At 45.0% G+C, this 22,104-nt stretch overlaps 2 protein-coding genes across 2 annotated transcripts in view; one reads left to right on the forward strand and one right to left on the reverse strand.

Moving 5' to 3' along the window:
• LOC124468418 (unconventional myosin-VI-like) overlaps positions 1 to 9,119 on the forward strand; it is a 27,285-nt gene extending 18,166 nt beyond the window's left edge. The window contains exons 22-26 of the mRNA XM_047021123.1: positions 1,228 to 1,331; positions 3,602 to 3,733; positions 5,071 to 5,097; positions 6,603 to 6,821; positions 7,136 to 9,119. Of these exons, the coding sequence (XP_046877079.1) occupies positions 1,228 to 1,331; positions 3,602 to 3,733; positions 5,071 to 5,097; positions 6,603 to 6,821; positions 7,136 to 7,335 (682 nt within the window). The 3' untranslated portion in view covers positions 7,336 to 9,119. The remainder of the gene's footprint in view (positions 1 to 1,227; positions 1,332 to 3,601; positions 3,734 to 5,070; positions 5,098 to 6,602; positions 6,822 to 7,135) is intronic.
• LOC124469035 (interphotoreceptor matrix proteoglycan 2-like) lies at positions 7,637 to 21,769 on the reverse strand. The gene is made up of 13 exons (XM_047022119.1): positions 21,644 to 21,769; positions 20,780 to 20,929; positions 20,625 to 20,656; positions 18,529 to 18,719; positions 18,351 to 18,412; positions 17,942 to 18,196; positions 15,052 to 17,575; positions 13,865 to 14,520; positions 12,952 to 13,171; positions 12,433 to 12,643; positions 11,831 to 12,016; positions 10,462 to 10,537; positions 7,637 to 9,812 (listed from the first exon to the last, which is right to left on the reverse strand). Exons 1-12 carry the CDS (start codon positions 21,767 to 21,769, stop codon positions 10,498 to 10,500), a joined length of 4,653 nt encoding a protein of 1,550 aa, XP_046878075.1. The 3' UTR covers positions 7,637 to 9,812; positions 10,462 to 10,497.
• Positions 21,770 to 22,104: the final 335 nt, after the last annotated feature.

Below are 22,104 nucleotides of genomic sequence, written 5' to 3' on the forward strand. Positions count from 1 at the left end.
TTTACACTTTCTGAAATTCTATGATTGTGGTTGAATTTGTGACATTCATGACGTATAAATCCGCATGATTCTAGAATCATTGTAGTAATGATCAATACTTTATTTCCGTGAAATGTAATACAATATAACCCAATTAATTCGCAATTCAAATGAGCAACAATCTAAATACAACAAAGAGTAAGTGCGTAGACAGGAGGAAAGTGCCACGTGCCAACTGTGGAGGCATGTCCCTGTCATGCCACGTGCCAACTGTGGAGGCGTGTCCCTGTCATGCCACGTGCCAACTGTGGAGGCGTGTCCCTGTCATGCCACGTGCCAACTGTGGAGGCGTGTCCCTGTCATGCCACGTGCCAACTGTGGAGGCGTGTCCCTGTGGTGACGGGCCAGGTGTTGCTGCAGCCACTACAGCAGCTTATATCCCCCAGGCCTCACCACCTCCGGCCCTGTCACCTTCACAGCAAGTGTGATTGAGTGACATTTACCTAGAGACCACACACACACACACACTAGTTGACCTCCGGAACCACTCACTGTGTGTGCTGCTAATTGGCTCATGCTACCTCAGACTGCCTGAGTCACATGGCGACAGGAAGTCCTGTCCAGAAGGGGACTGCCCCGTTAGCCCAAGGTTACAGCTTTGGGAGCTTCAGGGAACCCAAAATAGCCCGGTGTGTCTGAACAGTTGTACTGGTGAAGAGGCCCAGCCAGCCAATGGGATTACAGAGTGAGAGGCCTTAGGTGGTAGGAGGCCCGCCCTTACTCCATGTTGTTCTAAACGGGGCAAATCCCTGTTGTGGCTTAATGAGGGTTGTGAGAAGTACCTGGCTGCAGAGAAACACAGGCCTACGGACAGGCTCACAGCCAGAGAGAAGTACCCTCAAAAGGCCAATTATTGTATTTCAGCAGAATGAGTACTGCTCTGAAGAACCTCCAGATTGTTTTCTCCCCTTATTTCTCCAACAACAAATCCACCCACGCAATGGCCCTCATTACAGTCAAGCCACCCCCTGGAATGCTCCATCTTGTTTTTTGTAGAAAATGCTAAGCTTCACCTTAATTCCCAGCTTCCCCCAAACTACCACCCAATTAAAATGTCTGTGTTTACCCTGAGGTGAAAGTCACGTGACTCCTGAGTTTGAGACGTCCCTGCTCTTCTCCGTGGCTCCCCCCCAGCGCGTGGTGTGTTGTGGTAACCCCCTTGTCCTGTTTGTGTCTGTCCCCTTCTAGAAGCCCCCAGGTACAGGCCACCAAAGCTGCCGCAGGCACCAAGAAGTACGAGCTGAGCAAGTGGAAGTACGCTGAGCTGAGGGACGCCATCAACACCTCGTGCGGTGAGAAGCCTTTTGCCTCCTCCCTCCATGGACCAGTTGAAGATCTGTTAAGCTGTGGGACCTTTGGGAGAGACCATCCTTAGGGAGGAGCCAATTAGGCATTTAGCAAACATCTGCACGTTCTGTTAGGTGCCTGAGGGTTTGTGCTCTTTAATTCATTAGCGCATACATGACTGTTTCATCAGCGGTTATCGATTTTGAGTCGGCGTGATCTGCTGTCGGAACAGCGCCGCGCACAGTTCTGTTAACGTCGGATCGCTAGGCTCGCACTCTTCCAGAGAATGATTCTGTATTCATTTTTTGCTTTGAAGGAGGCTGGAGCAGCTGGTAGAGAAGGCCGACAGCGGCAAGGAGAAGAAGTCTCCCCGTGTGCTGACCCATGAGGGCACAAAGAAATGATTAGTTTAGCAGTTAACAGGCCTGCAGCCACCTGCCTACCAGGGAGACCAAGGGCCATGACCACAATACACATGGAGCTCTGTCAACACCTCACCACTGCTGCCAAAATAGGCACAGTTTGACAAACTACAACTTGAGTATTTTTACCCAGATGTATCTTTTGATAAATCATCTGTTGGCGTTAAGATTAAGCTGCAAGTTTCGCTCTTATTCATCAAATTGTCGTGATGACATTATGACCCTGTCACCATGGGCGCCGCCAGGAATATAATTTCTATTCGTTTTTCAATGTTTTGGGGCCCCTGTCAGTCAGGAGCCCTTGGAATTGTCCAAACTTCCCCCCCTATACGGCAACCCTGCCTGTCACATCCAGATACAGAATCTGATAGGAAAGGTCCTTTGAAAACAAAACCCGTTAATCCCACTTTAATTCTCAACATGTCTGAGATATATGCATCAGTCATTGTCTATCTGGTCAATACATTTCTGCATTGTCTGATGATCTCACATCTCCGTGTCATTAGTCTCCGTCAGTCTGTCCACCCGTGTGTCCTGGTGTCGTCTGTAACACAAAACAGACAAACAGAAGGCCTAGCGGGCAGAAGTCCACACATCCTTCATTCAAGTAGAAGTCAGATACTCGTGTTTAAAAAGACTCAGATTTCACTTTTTCACTCAAGTTAAAGAAGTATGGTCTCAGAAATATACTTGAGTAAAAAGTAGCCTACCTGTTGGACATCATATTAATAGGCTACATTAATACAAAAAGACACTATAGACGCAGCACATTCGCTAGGAATCCTTTTTGACGCTAACTCCCTCCTTCTCATCCATAACGTACCTTTTTTTTTCGAGATTATATTTTCAATCTTTCCAAACTTTTCTTGTAAACCTTTTTTGAACCTGGTTTCAAAATGTAATAAATTAGAAAGCAGCCTACAAATATTTCAGTAAAAGTAAAACGTCATAAAAATAAATGGTGAAGTAAAGTAGCGTAGCCTACTAATGCCAGAAAACATCTACTTTAGTACAGTAATTAAGTATTTGTAGGCTACTTCCCATCTCTGCTAGAGGGCCGTCACAGTAATGAATTCCCAGGGACGATAACCCCCTGTATGTGTTCCTCACTGTAACCCAGACCTGCTCTAACCCCCTGTATGTGTTCCTCACTGTAACCCAGACCTGCTCTCACCCCCTGTATGTGTTCCTCACTGTAACCCAGACCTGCTCTAACCCCCTGTATGTGTTCCTCACTGTAACCCAGACCTGCTCTAACCCCCTGTATGTGTTCCTCACTGTAACCCAGACCTGCTCTAACCCCCTGTATGTGTTCCTCACTGTAACCCAGACCTGCTCTAACCCCCTGAATGTGTTCCTCACTGTAACCCAGACCTGCTCTAACCCCCTGTATGTGTTCCTCACTGTAACCCAGACCTGCTCTAACCCCCTGTATGTGTTCCTCACTGTAACCCAGACCTGCTCTAACCCCCTGTATGTGTTCCTCACTGTAACCCAGACCTGCTCTAACCCCCTGTATGTGTTCCTCACTGTAACCCAGACCTGCTCTCACCCCCTGTATGTGTTCCTCACTGTAACCCAGACCTGCTCTAACCCCCTGTATGTGTTCCTCACTGTAACCCAGACCTGCTCTAACCCCCTGTATGTGTTCCTCACTGTAACCCAGACCTGCTCTAACCCCCTGTATGTGTTCCTCACTGTAACCCAGACCTGCTCTCACCCCCTGTATGTGTTCCTCACTGTAACCCAGACCTGCTCTCACCCCCTGTATGTGTTCCTCACTGTAACCCAGACCTGCTCTCACCCCCTGTATGGGTTCCTCACTGTAACCCAGACCTGCTCTCACCCCACAGACATCGAGCTCCTAGCAGCCTGTCGTGAGGAGTTTCACCGCCGCCTGAAGGTCTACCACGCCTGGAAGTCAAAGAACAAGAAACGCAATACGGACACCGAGCAGAGGGCCCCCAAGTCAGTCACCGACTATGGTGAGACCACCATGCATCACCTGTGTTTAAAGCAACGTGACCACACTGTTAGTTCAATGAGAATAACGATAGGCTAACTATAACTGTAACTATTAGGGGTGGGAATCTTTTGGTACCTCACGATTTGATTCAAAACGATTCTTGGGGTCACAATTCGATTAAAAATCGAACGTTTTTTTGCGATTTATATTTTAAAAATAATTGATGAATGAATAACTTGAAGACTGAATCGCAATTCAAATGTGAAAAGTTTTCCCCAGCCCCTAGTAACTATATTTAAGTTCACACCAACCTCGGCAATAAGTTTTTCAGCAATGTTGTCTGCCATTCTAAATGCACGGGCGCTTTAAATTCTGATGGATTCTGAGTGTTTTATCGTTTATCAGCTGAATTATTTCATTAGATTTTTTTTTGGGGGGGGGGACGTAACAACAACGACACCGTTCTGCTAAATAGTGTTGTCACTATCCTTGTGTTGTGTGTACTCTGGGGTTAAGCTTCTCTTTGTTTTCAAGGAAGTGTAACTATGGTGATGGAACCAGGCGCCCATCTCTCTGTTAAGGTCTTAGTAGCGTTGGCAGACAGGAGTGAAGAAGTAGCCTAGTTGTGCTGTTACCTTCACATTGTGAGGGGCCCCTGTACCCCCATCCCCTAAGGCTGACCTTTCTCCAACGTTGTGGAACGCACTCATGCTCCACTAGACACGGAAATGGGTTCTTCGGTTCTCCGCAAACTGTTCCTCATTTACATTTGCAATGCGTGGAGTCGTCATGACGACAAAGAGCTCTTTGCTCCCTAGCAGACCTCAGACACACTGTGTGTTTAGACTACTGATTGGACTGGGTTCCAATGCACACTCACACACACACACACCATACTCATCCATCCATCCTCTCTCTCTGTCTCTGTGTGTTCAGTCACACTGTGAACATTGACACAATGACTAGCCATATGTAGAGGAAATGCTTGCATATTCTGGGATAATGTGCACTAATGTTAACCATTTAGCTCCTTCCTCTCACAGTATTGACAGCAATTACTCTGGTGCTCCATCTCATCCATTCAAGAGACACAGACCAAGTGCAAATGTTTTGATAGATAATGGTTTGATTAGTATGGCACCATTAGCTATTATAAAACTGGTGTTTTTACTGATGGCGTTTCTGCATAAGGGGAATCATATTTATTTTCTACAAATGTATGTTCTTCTTTATAGTCTTCGTCACTGTTAAGTTCATTTTTCTTTGTACTTCTCCATAATTACCGTGATTACAATGTTTCCTCTGTCCGACATGTGTTGCGTGTGTATTTGTGTAACCAAGCATGTTTACTTTCAGATACCCCTTCACCTGTGAAAAAAGCATGTAAGTGGTACTCCACGATGTATCACGACTAACAGCCCTTCTAAACAAAACCTTCCACTAACCATGGGTCATGACGTGAGATGGGTTATTATGGGTTATCAGTAAGCTTTCTGTCAAAAGAGCTTTACTCAACATTTTTGTGGAAAAAAGGTGATCGTGATTCCACATGAATGGCTGTTGTTGAAATTTATAGTTTCCATTTTTGAGGCATGCCGGTTCTGATAAGGCGGTATACACAGCAGTCGTTCTCAGCCAATTTCCGTAATTAGATACAGTTCTTTGTGGCAGTGATCGACTGGAGACATGATCATTAGGCATGTCGAGTCGTTGTTCACAAACTGAGGATGCTTGGAGGGGGTGGTGTGCTACAGCTGTTATGGATGTGGAATACATGTGCAAATGTAAAGCAGCAACCTGGAGGTGGGGCAGTCTGTCTAAACTGGGCTGGGGTGGGGAGCGTTCAGGGCAGTCTGTCTAAACTGGGCTGGGGTGTGGAGCGTTCAGGGCAGTCTGTCTAAACAGGGCTGGGTTGTGGAGCGTTCAGGGCAGTCTGTCTAAACTGGGCTGGGGTGTGGAGCGTTCAGGGCAGTCTGTCTAAACTGGGCTGGGGTGGGGAGCGTTCAGGGCAGTCTGTCTAAACTGGGCTGGGGTGTGGAGCGTGACACCAGGAGAAGTCTACACGCTGATTGAAAGAGAAACTCCTTAGAGACTCTTCAGTTGAGCAGAAAACTGGAGGCATTTTCTGCACTTAGAGATGGGTTTCTGATTGAAGGAAAACCATAAAGTGAGAACATCAAATGCCAGTTGAAACGCTGGGTGAAGTACATCATGATTTCAGTCAGTTGGTTGCTGGGAACCGAGGAAACTGGTGTTTGTAGTGCAAGTAGTATTTTGGCATCCAGCCTGCAGATTTAGAGTTAACATTTTAAGTGCATTTGTCAGGGAGGCCTCAGGTCAGTCTTCTGTCGGTTGCTACGTCTTCGTGTTGCGTCGTGTGTGTGGGGGAACGTTTTGAATGGTGATGGGATCCAAAAGGTGTTTTTTTTTTTTATCAGTTGATGCCATAACCTTTTTATTTGCTTTTGCTATTTCTTGTGGAAGGTTTATGGGAAGAATTCATCTTCTTGGTGGAGATGGAACAGTTTCTGAAGATGTGGTGGTTGGAACTGCTATGCTGCTTAAACAAGCTTGAGACATGTCCCTGTCCTCCCCTAGTCCTGTACTGCATAGGAAACCCTCTTGTATCCCTGCTCAATCCCTTATTTTTTACGCTCCACTTTGCATATATATGCAAAATATTTAATTTAAATGTTTTGAGAGGAGATTTAAAGCTATGTAACAAACACGTGCCATGCTTCTTGTCGTACTGATGTGCTCTCCCTTTGATCAGAGCCTCTATGATCTCGACTGACCCCCCTCCACAAGCTATAGCTGCTACCCTCTCCCTCCCACCCTTCCTATTGCCTAAAGACTGCCTCATAGCACCTCTCTCCGCCCACTCACAGCCCAGCAGAACCCGGCCCCGCCCATCCCTACCAGGCAGCATGAAGTGGCCATGAACAGGCAGCAGCGCTACTTCCGGATCCCCTTCATCCGGCCTGGCGATCAGTACAAGGATCCCCAGAACAAGAAGAAGGGCTGGTGGTACGCCCACTTTGACGGGCCCTGGATCGCCCGGCAGATGGAGCTGCACCCAGACAAGCACCCCATCCTGCTGGTGGCAGGTCAGTCACCCCAAGGCCCTACACTGGGGAGAGGCAGGAAGTTAGAGAACACATAGACATGCGTTCTCTAAGGAAGAATTAAGTTAGAACCTAGTTCTGTTAAGTTAGAACTGTGTTCTAAGTTAGAACTAAGTGTTTTCAAAGTTAGAACTGTGTGTTCTCTAAGTTAAAACTGTGTTGTGTTAAGTTAGACCTGAGTGTTCTCAGAGTCCAAGCTTTGACTCAGCTGAGAGGGGGATGTTCTACGTGTTGGTCCAGCTGACGTCATCTCACCAGCTGCTGCTCCTGTGCCACTGATGGCTTGCTGTGTGCAGGGAAAGATGACATGGAGATGTGTGAACTGAGCCTGGAGGAGACGGGCCTGACCAGGAAGAGGGGGGCGGAGATCCTGGCCCGGCAGTTTGAGGACATCTGGGACCGCTGTGGGGGGGTCCAGTACCTGCGCAGCGCCATCGAGAGCCACCAGGCCCGGCCCACCTACGCTACAGCCATGCTGCAGAGCCTCCTCAAGTAGCTCTCTGCCTCCAACTCCCACCATGGGCCACACACACACACACACACAGCAAAGGGAAGAGTGCACCCGCTCACTGGACCCACACAGCGTGCAGTCAGGCATACTGTTCCATGTTCTGACTGGGTGCACTGCATTCATGAAAGAACTGCTTTTGTTAATTTGTCTTTTGTTTTTGTTTAGTTTTTGGGGGATCTTGCTGGCTTGGAATCTTCTTGTGTATTTGAGTCTGAGGCAGTAGGGATTGCAGTGAACCGTATGCAGAGGAACACATGCGTCCAGTTTTATTTGTCAGGCTAATGGGTTGTTTTCTTTAATATTTCTACAACTTTAAACTATGAGGCCTTACTACTAAATAGGGTAAGTAGGAAAGTAGGAACTATTTCAAAGCTGCCTCCCCAAAAAGGTTGAGAGTATTAATTCATAGATGTTTATAATAATTCTTTTCTGATTACACTACAGTCTTCTTGTGGTCTCTGCCGGCTTAAACAGCTTGTTGATAATTCTACTCACACTTCAGCTGTTTATATAGTAGTTTTTCAGGACAAAACTTGCACAAGGAGATTGGATCTCTGTTCTCTCTCGTGACACGTTCTCTGATTATTTTCAGTAACTGCACGCATTATTAATTTCCAATTAAGATATATTTGACAAAACTGTAAAATTCTTTACCTCGTCTTTCAAACCGAATGTAATTTGATTTAGTTGATTTGTTCCTTCAGTCTTCATTATTTGTTGGTTTTGTCTTATTTTTCTAATGTGTGATTAGATTTTTCACCTTTTTTCAAAAGGTGTAGAAAGAACGGCAGGTTCCCGGTACATGACCCGGTTGGGAATGCCATTTGGGGTTTGGTCGTCACAGTTAATTTTGCCTATTGTTTTTGAATAATCGACACAACATTTGGTTTCAAATGTTGTTAAACAAAAATGGCATTTACGTGTATTAATCAGACTTAATTGTTGGAATGTTGAACTACTAGATGTGAATCATGCATACCATGAGATATTCAAGAGTTACTAAGTTGGACCAAATGTGTGAGAGCAGAAATGAGCTGTTTCCAATTACAGATTGGTAAACTGATAGGGAGACTATGAAGCTAACAGCATTCAGTACACAGGTAGCCTATTGTCATGGAAACCCTCTCATTAGACACGTACCGGTACACACAGTACATATTTTATATTGTATGATACAAAGAGAGTGTAATGTTTCTAATGGAATGTACACTTTTATTTTCAAAAATTAAATCTTTCTACTCCAACATCCAAGGGTTCGGGCACATAAATCTCTGTTGGATTCAAACGGTTATTTGCGTGCTGTAAAGTTAAGCAATAATCTAGTCACACACACGGCTAAGAGGAGAAGGGACGTCCTTTGTCATAAACAGCGACGCTTTTAAGAGACAATCTCCTTTAAGACTACAATTACTGTCTTCAGGTAAGGCTGATAGTCGTGATGTGCCCTAGCTTTTCATTCCCTTTGACGCTTAAGCGAAAAGGCGATTTGGTTGTTTGAATGCGTGAGATCTATCCACTTACGCCGCTGTGTCTGAAGCAAGTCTTCAGTTAAGACCTACTGTAAGTATTTATTTATGTATCACTTGAAAACACAGAGTGAAGTGTACTACTGTGGGATTTCCTGGAATCACCTGTACCGTACAACAAAATGACTGGCTTTTCTGTGCTCTGTATCTCAACACGCAATTACAATCATTCCTTGTATACTGCCTTTTCACTGTCACTTTTCTAATGCTGATCTAACGAATGAAATAAATGCATTCCATGTTTCTCTCCGCCTCTTAACTCTCCTACCAAAACACTTAATTTTCAGGGTGACATCTCTATAGCATCATATAAGCCCGTTGTTTGGTGAAAACTCAGGTGTATACGCAGTAGCTTGACAGTACTTCAGATCCATTACTGCACGCATACAGACAGGACATTTGACCATATGCATCACCCACACAGATGGGCTGTGCTTGATGTTTACCACACACCCACCACCAACTCATTCTTGCAATATAAAACATTTCAGTTTGCCTAAAGTTCTAATTATATGCATGTTTTCCAAGCTGTCCACTACACAAAAATAGATCTCCACACACATGTACAAAGGAATAGCAATTAGCAGTCCAGTGAGCACTGACAAGCTTTAACAGCTTGTTCGATGCTGTCAAAACTCATGTAAGTCTTGTGTCCTTTATCTATAGATGGAAATGACAGGCCATGAATGTTCACAGTTTGTCTGAAAGGGTTCTGTCAGAAAACGTCTTGGCTCCTTCCTTGTTAAACCCAGGCTCTGGTTCCCGCAGAGACAGGAGTCTCAGAGACCATGCTGAGGAATGTCACCTGGCTGTCACTGGGAACACACAGCCTTTCTCTTCTCCACACGGCCCTCAACATGATCCATGACTGGACTTCTGGTAAGGTCAGGTAAGCTTTTCTGTGTTTGTCCTGTGGTCTTCCAGCAACTGTCATACCTGCACATGGGATGAAAGAGGTGCAGTGTATTCAATCAAAAGGTTTCTGGTATACTTTATAAAGTACTCTTACGATTTGATCATCTTGACCCAGCTGCTTTTCATAGAAACGCGTTGCGTCCTTGGTACACAATCCCATACTGATCTTTTCAGAATCAGAAAGGGATTTATTTGCCATGAAAGTTTCAGAATTTGGGGTAATTGAAAGAAGGTGCATGCGGAGCCAGTCCCCTGACCATAGTGACACCACCTGAAGGGGATCAGTGAGAGGCAGACTAATCACCTAATGACAAAGCCTGTTTTCTTAGGCCAACACTGGCTTCTGCCTCCACAAACCGGCTTGGCAATCATCCTGCCCTCCAACTAGAGCTGAAAAACAGACGGTAAGCAGTCTGGGCCCCTTCAGGAGGTTTGACTTTGTGTTTAGTTCTGTCAGTGGTTAAGTCTGTTGTGGAGACACAAACCTCTTAAACCAATTTTGTACACAGCCCTGAAGCTTCTATGGCTCAGACGGGTCACCCAGTTTTGGTGAACATAATCATGCTCTAAAAGTGGTCAGATCGGTCTACAGGGCTGATGAGATTTTCCTTCATTCTCTGTTTCCCCAAATGTTTTCTTTGAATTAAAGATCTTAGTAAATTATTCTCACCTTGTCCTGGAGCTGCGTTGACTGTTGTTTCACCATCTATCTTGTCAGGCCAGGGAGGGAACCTGTTCCAGGGGATCTGCTGAAGACAAGAATAAAAGCCGTCAGACAGTAATTACAAGCACTTACAGCAGCTCCACATAAGAAATGTGAAAAGAAACAATAGAACCGTTTTAAAAACTATACATTATCCCAAGGAGAAAATATCACAAGGTGAAGCACGACAAGAGATATTTCTGTAGAAGAAGACACGTTAGTCAGGGGGCTCTAGACCACACAGTAGACAGCACACGGCAGGAGGCAGGTGTGTGGTGCAGTACTCGCTGAGACAAAGCACAAGCAGCTCTCATTTCTATTTCTGGTAGATGTGAAAGAAAGATCCACGGGCATTTCAATTATATATGTCCAGGCAGCCCTATCAGTGCCATGTTGATTGTTATAGATTGGTTTGAGACGAATCTAATGGTTCCTGTGCTATATCTTTGACAGCCGACATTTTAAACCGTCCACGGTAAGATTACTTGGGCATAGGAATTGCCATTTGATAATAAACTTTTGGTTTGGCTAAGTAAGGCTTGTTTACTGTTGTTTTTGTGCTTCCCTAACTGGTATGTAAGCTAGCTGGATTAAAGGTGAGGGTCTGTGTTAATGAAAGGAGGCAAGTCTTGGCCCGGGGTGGGTCTGTGTCTGGGGTAAAACCCTCGCAATCCCAGACAAGCAGAAAAGCTGCTCCAACAATTACACTTGCTAACAGGATCAAGGAGCCAGGGTCCAACCTGACAATTGGTAAGGTTTGCATGTAAGGATACTTGTAATTAGCAATTACTATCACGTAGTTTTGTCACAGGACCCACTCTGTTGGAAATGTGTCCACTTTACAAATTACAAATATAAATCCTGGGTATATCAAGACATAAATGTTGGATAAATAAACATTATGTCTAATAATGCTGTAAAGAGAGAATGTATCTTGAGTCTTTGTCACTATCATTTTAACATGATCATTATGTAGACAAAAAAGCAATACTTTGTTATCTTTGTATATATCTCTTTGCATCAGTTGGTGAGGTGAGTGTATCTAATGAGATTTAAAATTAGTTTTTCTCCAGAAAATCAACATGAGACTGGGACCCCAAGCTGAGCGATTACATAAAAGGTGCGTCACCCTATTGAAAAAACGTGTTAAGGTTTCAACTGTATTACTAAAATAGTTTTCAGTTTTCGAAGCTGTGTGAATTTGTTCAAAACTAAAAGCGTGAGATGCAAGAGGAAGGCATGAGCTATTTGTACAAAGAAACTTTCTAATATACCCCCCCCAAAAAATCAACACACTTCAACAGCAAGTTGACATGGAAAAAAAAGACCTGCTTACGCCAAAGTCACTGTGTCTCTGGTCCGTCTATAATGACTGAGCATGAATATCATGAGACCTATCAGGGCATATACAGAGCTGAGCAGGCCCATTAGGCAGGCTATGAAAAGGAGGGGGTCTACAGGCATGGCCACCACTTCGCTGCAGCGCTCTCCCTTTAAGTGCCAGTATTTACCTACAGGACATCTAAAGAGGTCAAAGAGACTGGGTTAGAGCAGAAATTAACAGCCTTCCAGTGTGTGCATGCGTGTCTGCATGTTGGGGTGTGTGTGTAAGTGTGTGTGTGTGTGTAAGTGTGTGTGTGTGTGTGTATAAGTGTGTGTTGTACAGTAGAAGCAAATTGCAGTCTTTAGTTCATGAGGTAATGTAAGTTGCACCTTTTATCTAAACATGTAAACACAAAAGCAAGAAAAGAAATTCAACAGTAAATCTGATGAAATCATAATTAAAAGTTATAGATTGCCAGCTAGTAAAAAAGATCAAAACAATCAATAACATATCAAAAATAGAGTACAGTTAAGGTATGTAATATGACTCAAATTTCGTCCTTATAATGTAAACAGCGTTCCAGTTTATTTGGTCTTCGAGTTATGCTAAGGTACCTGCAAGCTGCTCCATGACCTGGGACTATCTCACACTCCCCCCCATTGAGGCAGTAGTCTGGCTGCAGGATACAGATGCTCTGACAGGGTAGTCCGTCCACCGTCATGTAGCCAGGGTCACACAAACACTCCGCCTCCTTGCTCCACCGGTTCACCACACAACGCGAGACCTCGTTGCAAGCCAAAAACTTACAGGGATCTGCTTGGTCAGCTACATAGACAGAGGGGGAAATGTAAGGTGGAATTAGTATTCTCTGGTAGATGTTCTCCCCCCGCAGGTTCTTATGTTGAATTTGAATGTTTAGCTGCTGGCGTTGCTTAACATCGATGTCATCGACAAGAAATAACATGTTCACTTCACACTGTCTCCTGCTAACATAATACTGGTCAGGTAGTAGATTCGACTTTTAATAATGAATTACATACAGGGACTATCGTGTCGGATTTACTGTTAACATCACACTGTAACATGTTTCATATTTCTCTCAGTATCTGAACAGTGCAACAATACTGCCATACCTGGCTCTATGTCCAATGAACCGCTGTCAATTTCAATGTCCACGTGCTTGGCTGCGGCACTGCAGAAGTCTTCCAGAACGTTGTGAACGGCCTGGGTGACATTGTAAGGAACCGACTTGGCAAATTTCATCTTGCTGTTGACCACAACACTGCCGTTCCTGAAGTTGAGAATCTCCAGTTTCTTGAATCCCGTCAGATTTGACTGAAGATATGGTATCAGCTAGAGAAATGGAGGGAAGAAAACTAAAAACGTAAACAATATTTTATTTGACCATTTGACCATCTGTTATGCAACTATCTTTACAAAGTTAAAATGACCTTTCACTTTCACACATTCACAAATGCTTTGACAGCATAATAGGTAAAAAAAAGAAACTTTTCTCTCTGTCTGCACAAACCATTGTGACGCTGACTTCTAAACACAAAGATCAAACATGTAAATCTTTTCTTCTTGGATGAGCAAACAATATTACATTATTGTATATCAAAAAGTGGGATATCTCAGTTCATTTGAAACTCTAGCTCTTTTGTTTTCTATCTCCTGTGGTTCCTGGTAGGGACTGTAGGTACAATACAGGCCTCAAGGCTAAGTCAACATGTCCCAGTAACAACATCCGCAACCGCAGGTTTCATTCTCCTCCGCTCATTAGCTTGGATGACTCATTGCTCTGTATAATGAGCCTTGTATTGAGTTTGTCTCAGCTTTAAGTTATTGTGGGTCGGTAGAGTGAATCAGTCTAAAACTATTAATGATGTCAAATATAAGATATAGAAATATAAGATGACAAAGAGAGGGCGCGCCCCTTAACGTAATGGTCTGCATTCGATGCCTGCAGGGTGGCATTCGCCTACTCATTCTCAAGGCAAAGATGTTGGTCAAACGCATTCTATCCCTATAAATATGTTTACTCACCAGTTCCATGAAGGTGCTCTCCAAAGACCTGTACTCAGGGGAGGTCTTGTTGAACAGGTCATCTGAAAACCTCATGTTTGTGACCCGCAGACTGAAGAAGACCACTAGCTCCCTGCCCTTACTCGCGGTCGTCATGGAAGGTGTGGTCAGGTACCTCAGAGGTGGAGATGCCGTGGTCTCGAAAGGATGCTCTTCATTAGCAAACGTGTTTCCGCTACCATAGTCCAGCAGGTCGACGGTCTCAGTGCTCACCACATCCATTTGGTCTAGTTCGGCGGCCAGGTCTTGTACAACCTCAGCAAGAGGTGATTCTGCTTGGGCTAGAAGCGCAGTAGTTTGAACCCCTGCCTCTCCCTGCTCTTCCTCTTCTTCCACTTCCTCTAGTTCTTCATCTATAACGACCACCCCAGGCTGCGGTTCCTCTTCATCCTCGCTGATTGGTTCCCCTTCGTCTACCTCGAAGAGCCCGCTGTCTATGAATGGCTCTGTAGGAGGTATCTCAGGTACAGAGGCAGAATCTGCTGGTGGGGTTGGAATGGTATCTAGCATAGAACCAGCTGTTACAGAAATCTCTTCACTCGTGGATGAATCGCTTTCTTCCGTCTCTTCGGGACTGCTGTCCTCTGATGTGTTCTGATTTACAGCCGCTGTCACCTCTTTGAAATATGGGTTGAGAAAAAGAGTTTAGTTGGAATCAATCATATGGTTTGCTCATATAAAATATGTCTGCCCATTGCTAGCTGCCTAATACTATACATAGAATTTATAATTTCGTCCCAAAATAGTGTAAAGATGATGATGTATTTGTGCTGCCAGCATCCTCTAAATATTCTTCTATTTTCAATTATTAAAAAAATCTATCTTGTATCTTAATGATAATGTGTCTCTTGACAGAGTGAGCCCTAGTAATTAACGAGGTGTCAAAAGATTTGTGTTTACTCCACATCAAATAATAAACAGGACACAACATTTATCAGCAGGCAGCACTCACTCCAAAAATAGAACAGTAATCTCTTCTCCATGGGTTGGTCTGTAATTATTAGCTGTAACGTAACTTCCCAGCTCTATTGGTGAAAGTCATTTTTTAATTGCATCATTATTCTCTCTTTCTTTGCCTTATGCTCTCTCACTCTCTGTATGGTATTTTTTGTGAGTTAAAACAGCTATGATGGCCTGCACATCATTACCTGCAGCATGTGTTACTGGTGGAGCAGTCAGCTGCTCGTCAGGCTGAAGGTCACCAGTGTCTGTCTCTTCCGGTACTTCAACATCATCTGTGTCCCCCACAGGGCTGAGATCCTCATAGCCAACATATTCTGGCTGAACTTCTCCCTCCTCCAAAGACTCTCTCTGTCCTGGCCAAGCAGGTAGATTGTCGTCCTCCTCAACGGGGTGAAGGAAGGCCGTCTCACCTCTCGCTTCCTGTGTCTCTGTGTCTTCTATTGTCTGAAGAGCGTCTTCACCAAAGTGGCCGTTCTCAACTGTGTCCATAGGTTGAATGATTTTAATAGATTCGGCTGGGGGCTCACTAACATCCTCCTTAAGTTTGAGGTCCACACTTGCATCTAGAGCACCTTCTGTTGCTTCTAGTTCTGCCTCTGGTTCAGCTGCATGCACAATAACCTCTCCCCCATCTGTACTTTCATCTTCAGTCTCTGCAACTTCAACATCCGGTTCCCCCAGTGACAGTGAAACCTCATCCTCAACATCTGGCTCGGGAATTTCAGGTTCAGAAATGTCCTCCCCAATTTCTTCTCCTGGTTCAGTTATAGGAATTTTAACTGCAGGCTCAGATGTCTCCTCTCCATCCTCTAGCTGAGGTACCTCAGCTACTGTCTCGTCTGTCCCCTCATCTGGCTTTACTTTAACCTCCTCTTCTGGCTGTGGGACCTCTACCTCCGGCTCTATAACCTCAACCTCTGGCTCTATAACCTCAATCACAACTTGCTCTTCGGGCTTTATAACCTCAACTTCCTCTTCTGGCTCTAAAACCTCAACCTCAGGCTCTATAACCTCAACTTCCTCTTCCGGCTCTGTAACCTCAACATCAGGTTCTATAACCTCAACTTCCTCTTCTGGCTCTATAACCTCAACCTCAGGCTCTATAGCCTCAACTTCTGGCTCTATAACCTCAATCTCAACTTCCTCTTCTGGCTCTATAATCTCAATTTCTGGCTCTATAACCTCAATTTCTGGCTCTATAACCACAACATCCTCTTCTGGCTCTTTAACCTCAATTTCTGGCTCTATAACCTGAATTTCTGGCTCTATAACCACAACTTCCTCTTCTGGCTCTATAACTTCAAACCCTGGCTCTATAACCTCAACCTCCTCTTCCAGATTTATAACCTCAACCTCTGGCTCTATAACCTCAATCTCAACTTCCTCTTCTGGCTCTATAACCTCAATCTCAACTTCCTCTTCTGGCTCTATAACCTCAACCTCTGGCTCTATAACCTCAATTTCCGGCTCTATAACCTCAACTTCCTCTTCTGGCTCTATAACCTCAACTTCCTCTTCTGGCTCTATAACCTCAACCTCTGGCTTTGTAACCTCAACATCTGGCTCTATAACCTCAACTTCCGGCTCTATAACCTCAACTTCCTCTTCCAGCTCTATAACCTCAACATCCTCTTCAGGCTCTATAATCTCAACATCCTCTTCAGGCTCTACAGCCACCAGTTCCTCTTCTGGCTCTGTAACCTCAACCTCTGGCTCTATAACCTCAATCTCAACTTCCACTTTTGGCTCTACAACCTCAATTTCTGGCTCTATAACCTCAACCTCTGGCTCTATAACCTCAACTTCTGTCTCTATAACCTCAACTTCCTCTTCCGGCTCTATAACCTCAACATCCTCTTCAGGCTCTATAACCTCAACATCCTCTTCAGGCTCTATAACCTCAACATCAGGCTCTATACCCTCAACTTCCTCTTCAGGCTCTATAACCACAACCTCAGGCTCTATAACCTCAACCTCAACTTCCTCTTCTGGGTCTATTTCTACTTCAACAAGCTCAGGAACGTCAGCTTCAGCCTCTACGCCAGGTTCTTCTTCAGAGGCTCCTTTGCCAACAGGACTAGGAAACACCAATTCTGTCTCATCTTCACCAGGAATTACATTAAGAACTTCTTCTTCTTGAAGGTCGCCAATCATTTCAGTAGGTGGCTGATCTGTAATGGCCGACAGAGTGGTCACAGGAGGTGTTGCGTCAGCCTCTTCAGCAGGTGGGCTCATGGTCATGGTGGTAAGCAGCATCTGATGAGTGGCTGTGGACACAAACTCCACACTGACCTCCGGACTGAGATCACTCTCACTGTCAACAACGGGAGCAAGGTCCTCTTCCGATATCAAATTGGGAGAGAGGTCGACATCCGTAGATTCAGTTTCCAGTTTAGCAACAACGGTCGCGGGTGGGGTTGGGATGAAGTCTCTCACGAGCTCACCAATTCCCTCTTTAATGGTTTCAATCATGTGCGTGATAAACGGCACCTCTTCTTCTGGCTCACTTGTTGGTCCTGGTTCGCTCTCCCCGTCTCCTCCCTCAGCCTCAGTAAAGTCTCCTCCGTCAGCCTCAGTGAGGTCTCCTCCCTCAGCTTCAGTGAGGTCTCCTCCGTCAGCCCCAGTGAGGTCTCCTCCCTCAGCCTCAGTGAGGTCTCCTCCCTCAGCCTCAGTAAAGTCTCCTCCGTCAGCCTCAGTGAGGTCTCCTCCCTCAGCCTCAGCGAGGTCTCCTCCCTCAGCCTCAGCGAGGTCTCCTCCCTCAGCCTCAGTGAGGTCTCCTCCCTCAGCCTCAGTGAGGTCTCCTCCCTCAGCCTCAGTGAGGTCTCCTCCCTCAGCCTCAGCGAGGTCTCCTCCCTCAGCCTCAGCGAGGTCTCCTCCCTCAGCCTCAGTGAGGTCTCCTCCCTCAGCCTCAGTGAGGTCTCCTCCCTCAGCCTCAGCGAGGTCTCCTCCCTCAGCCTCAGCGAGGTCTCCTCCGTCAGCCTCAGTGAGGTCTCCTCCCTCAGCCTCAGTGAGGTCTCCTCCCTCAGCCTCAGTGAGGTCTCCTCCCTCAGCCTCAGCGAGGTCTCCTCCCTCAGCCTCAGCGAGGTCTCCTCCCTCAGCCTCAGTGAGGTCCTCAGAGATGGAGGGCGGAGCAGTGCTGATTGTCTGGGCTGCGTCGGAGGAGACGGATTCCTCGTCCATGCCAGGATCAGCTGTGGGATCCAGAAGGGTGACCAGAGCATTCTCCTTCTCCACAGGGCTGAATGGAAGATCTAAACGTGGTTTTTCTATGTTGGCTTCTGGCTCGGCTGTGGATATTTCAAGGTCGTTGTGCGAATCTGGCTCACTAGACTACAAGAATGAAAGAGTGAAATAACATTAATATTCCTCTGCTGTAATACACAAAAAACATTAATATATATATACAGTATAGGTACTGTATTTATACTGTACTGTACACACTGTACTGTACTGTACACAATTTAGATACCGTTTGTTTACTCACTTCAACAGTTGTTGATCCCACACTTACGGGGATTGTTTCTATAGTTGGTAGGGAGACTTTTTCTGTGGAACCCCCCCCCCCCCCACACAAAAATTTATACCACAAAAAAAGACAAAATTGCATTCCTGTCCCATTCTATTGTTTCAGGATAATCAAATTCAAGGTTGTGTTCTCTAACCTGGTTGAAATTTCAGTGAGTCTAGATCCACGGGTAAAGAGGCTTCTTCCCTCAGAGCCTTGGCCACCACGTCCTGCAGGCTAGCTCCAGCAGAGACTGGTGTCCCAGTAGCCTCCTCAGAACTATCTGCACTGATGTCGAGGGAATTGGTCTCGAAAACCAAGGAATAGTGCACTGACACCCCTCCGGGTCTGGGGAAAGAACAGTTTTAACATTCAGGACACAGCATGCTGGTGACAAGAACTCCAAAGATTTTGGTAGGACACTGACATCAACAGCAGGAATATGCTGTGAGACATTCCACTTAGCAGTCCCTATTTTAGCTAGTGTGTTGGATAAGTGGGATGGTGTACTGAATAGAGGTCATGCAAATCTGTCATTATCAAATGGCATTCATATTCTGTATGGTGCCTTTTCTTGTTTTCACGACAAAGATTATCAGGCAAAGGTTGTATTAATTGTGAATTCCCTATCACATTAGAGAAGCTGCGGTCTGACAGCACAAGACACTGCACAGAAGGAAAATGACTGAAGGGGTAACTATTGTATTCACAACGCTTCGCAATATCCACAGACAGCTTGGCTTCAAAAATTATAGGCGCATTAGCAACCCTTTCAGACTTTGAACCATATGTCTGATATGTTTACCTGGATAGTGACTGTACAAAAAAGTGTTGTTTCTGCAGACAGTGGTCCTGTATTCCACAATATGGACCATGTTTCTATATTGACCTGTTATCTCTACACAGATGGCACTGTAATTGTCAAGGGGCTTTTGTGTTTAGTCAATTTCATCCCCTTTCACAACCCAGAGTCAGAGCCCAACAAAAGGAACGTGAGGCTGCTAGGGAAAAGCACAAACACACGGGGAAACAGCTACCACTCAGGATGTTTCTCATCAATATAACTGAATTACCCATCACTATCCTGGGTCTCGCTAGCGTTTGAAGAAGGGAAGAGAACAGGCAATCAGTATTTCGTTATAATGACATGTAAGAGAAAATTACATTCATCATGGCATTATCATTCATTTCTTTGCCAGAGAGCACCTGTACATTCAAAAGAATATATTTAATCAAACGCCAACGTCAATCTCAAATGGTGCATTGTAATAAGGACACAATAAGTATATGTTTTCCTTTCGATTAAACATTATTCCCACGTGAATACATATACTTAAGTTACTGTGAACTGGCTTTACAGACAACTGGAGTGTCACCGTCTATCATGGGCTCTGTGGTTCTGCTTGTCAGTCAGAACACAACATTCAACACTGGCTGTCACTGGCGTTTCGACTGACTTTCAGCCACAGCTTAGGTGAAAATGAGCTCATTATCTATTCAAATGAATACTCTGGCCTTGCCAAATGAACTTTGATGAAATGACAAAACCTCGGTGGAATTTCCCATCAACATCACAAGCGATGCTTAAGCATGTCCACACTGGCTACGTTCCGAGCAGTTTCGCTGTTTGCCCGCTAACACTTCCTCGTTTCTCATTAGCACTTCAAAATGTTTCATGTTTCATATGCATGGCGAAAGATTCACCTGATTCCCAAAACGCTGATCTCCTTAAATCCTGGAAGTTTGTCAAAAACGTGTTTCATCTGTGAAAGTGAAGATGAAAACCTTTTTAGTTTTGAGTGCCCTGTCTGCAGCCTCAATATCTCAACACCACATCGCATCACAGCTGACAAGTGTGAACTCTCACACGCGTCATCTCAGAATGACTGGGTGACAAAGTTATAAAACAGTCATGTACAGATCTTAATTATACACTCACTGCTCTTCAGTAGAGATACTGTAAGTACTTATTTAGTACAGCATGCACAATCTTGACAATCATCTTCAGTCGGATTCAATTAAATAACAACTAATTGACTCCTTGTTCTTACAACTAGAGGATGATCTCCTGTTAGTGAATGAAATTATTTTACCTCACTGTCCAAGCGGAGGTCTGGTAATCAGCTCACTTTCTCTGACATGGCCCTGTGGTACTTTCTACTATAAGCTTCTTTACAGTGAACTACTTTTTCAGGCCACAGGGACAGATACAACTGCACGGTCACCTTGTGTTGCTGACTATAGCAGGGTTACCTGGTGTTTTGGTAGAATACAGGACTGGTGAGCTGGAATAAAGATATATATTGCCACTATAACGGGCATTAGATATTTTGGAAGTATCAATGAGGGACTGTTTAGAGTATAGCTCAGGCTTCCATGAGTTTAGCCTGCTCTCCACGGTGTCCCACCTGGTCTTGCAGGTGGTGAGACAGGTCGATGTACTGGGGCGAGTCTGGGTCATCCAGCAGCTCCCTGTAGCCGGGGTCCACCAGCTCAATGCTGAACTCTAGGATCTGTTCAACCGGCTGTTCAGGCACAATGTTGGGCAGCTCCGGGTCCTAGGGACACCCAATAACAGTTTCTGTCAAGACACTCAAGGATTGATTTAACCATTTACTGCAATGGAAATGGGTTTGTCTCTGGTGGTGTGGTAATGTCTAAGGGGTAACACCCTGCCTTGGCCTATGTAGCCAGCATAGGACAAGTACATACACTAACAAGGCAGGGTGCATAGGATGTAATATTCCCTGGTGAACGGAAATCATTTCAAACCAGAAGTAGACTTTTTAACAAGCAGGCTGAGGCGAGCGTTAACAACATCTTGTAGTGATGATACAGAAGATAGCATGGAGAACCTGGGGTGGTGGAGGGTGGCAGCAATTGTATAATATGCAGGTACATAGCAAGGCATGATGTGTGAACATGTGTGTCGGGGTCTGTGAATGCCTGCAGTATTCAAGTCTTCTGAAGGAGAAGACCTAGACCTTCAATCAGCCCATCAGTGCAGTCGATTGTGTGAGTGACATCATCTAATCTGACGCATTACCCTAGCTCCCTCGGGAACTATCTCCACCTGTCATGTTCAGAGGTGTCAGTGAAAAAGCTGGTACCAGTACTACCACAACACGTGCCTCAAAACTACCAGCTCAAACACACTGACTGATTAGTGCTAGATGACAGCTGTTCAGACTATGAATCCATGTTATTTCTGTTAGCTTTTCTTATCAGTCTACAAGCTGTTAGTGAGCCAAACTGCCTTTGTGTTATCGTACCTCCTTAGTGGCCTGGGTTTCATCCAGGACTGTGGGAGTAGGATGGTCAGGGGGAGCAGCACTGCTGGTCACATGATCGTCCGGTTCAGACACAACATCAGCCTCCGTTGCACCTAAACCAATCATCATCACTCGGTTACAAAGACTGTGAAAGACAAAAGTGTACGATCGTCCACGTCTAGATCTGGAGCCTGACCTGCTGTCTCAGATGTGTCTGGTGCTGCAGCCGTAGTCACCTCTCTGCAGACCAAAGAGCAGATTATGTCAATTAACAATTATGCAAATTCCAGTACGTGTGTGCCAGTTTGTAATTATGTACAATATGGTTCTTGTAAGATGTGCTGATTAGTGATGCATACATTTCTAAACTATTCCAATTAAGGGCACCAATCATTTTTGAAACATTGTAGCACCTCTCAGCTCATGTTAGCTGAAATAGGCTCTTTAATGACTACCATTTA

The sequence above is a fragment of the Hypomesus transpacificus genome, chromosome 6 (assembly GCF_021917145.1).
Source record: "Hypomesus transpacificus isolate Combined female chromosome 6, fHypTra1, whole genome shotgun sequence".
Taxonomy (NCBI): domain Eukaryota; kingdom Metazoa; phylum Chordata; class Actinopteri; order Osmeriformes; family Osmeridae; genus Hypomesus; species Hypomesus transpacificus.

Coding starts and splice junctions, on each gene's coding strand:
- LOC124469035 (XM_047022119.1), bottom strand. CDS start 21,769: ATGATTGGTTTAGGTGCAACGGAGGCTGATGTTGTGTCTGAACCGGAC. Junction 18,720..20,624: donor GTATTCTACCAAAACACCAG/GTAACCCTGCTA, acceptor TTCTTTCCCCAG/ACCCGGAGGGGTGTCAGTGC. Junction 18,197..18,350: donor TGGGATCAACAACTGTTGAA/GTGAGTAAACAA, acceptor TCATTCTTGTAG/TCTAGTGAGCCAGATTCGCA.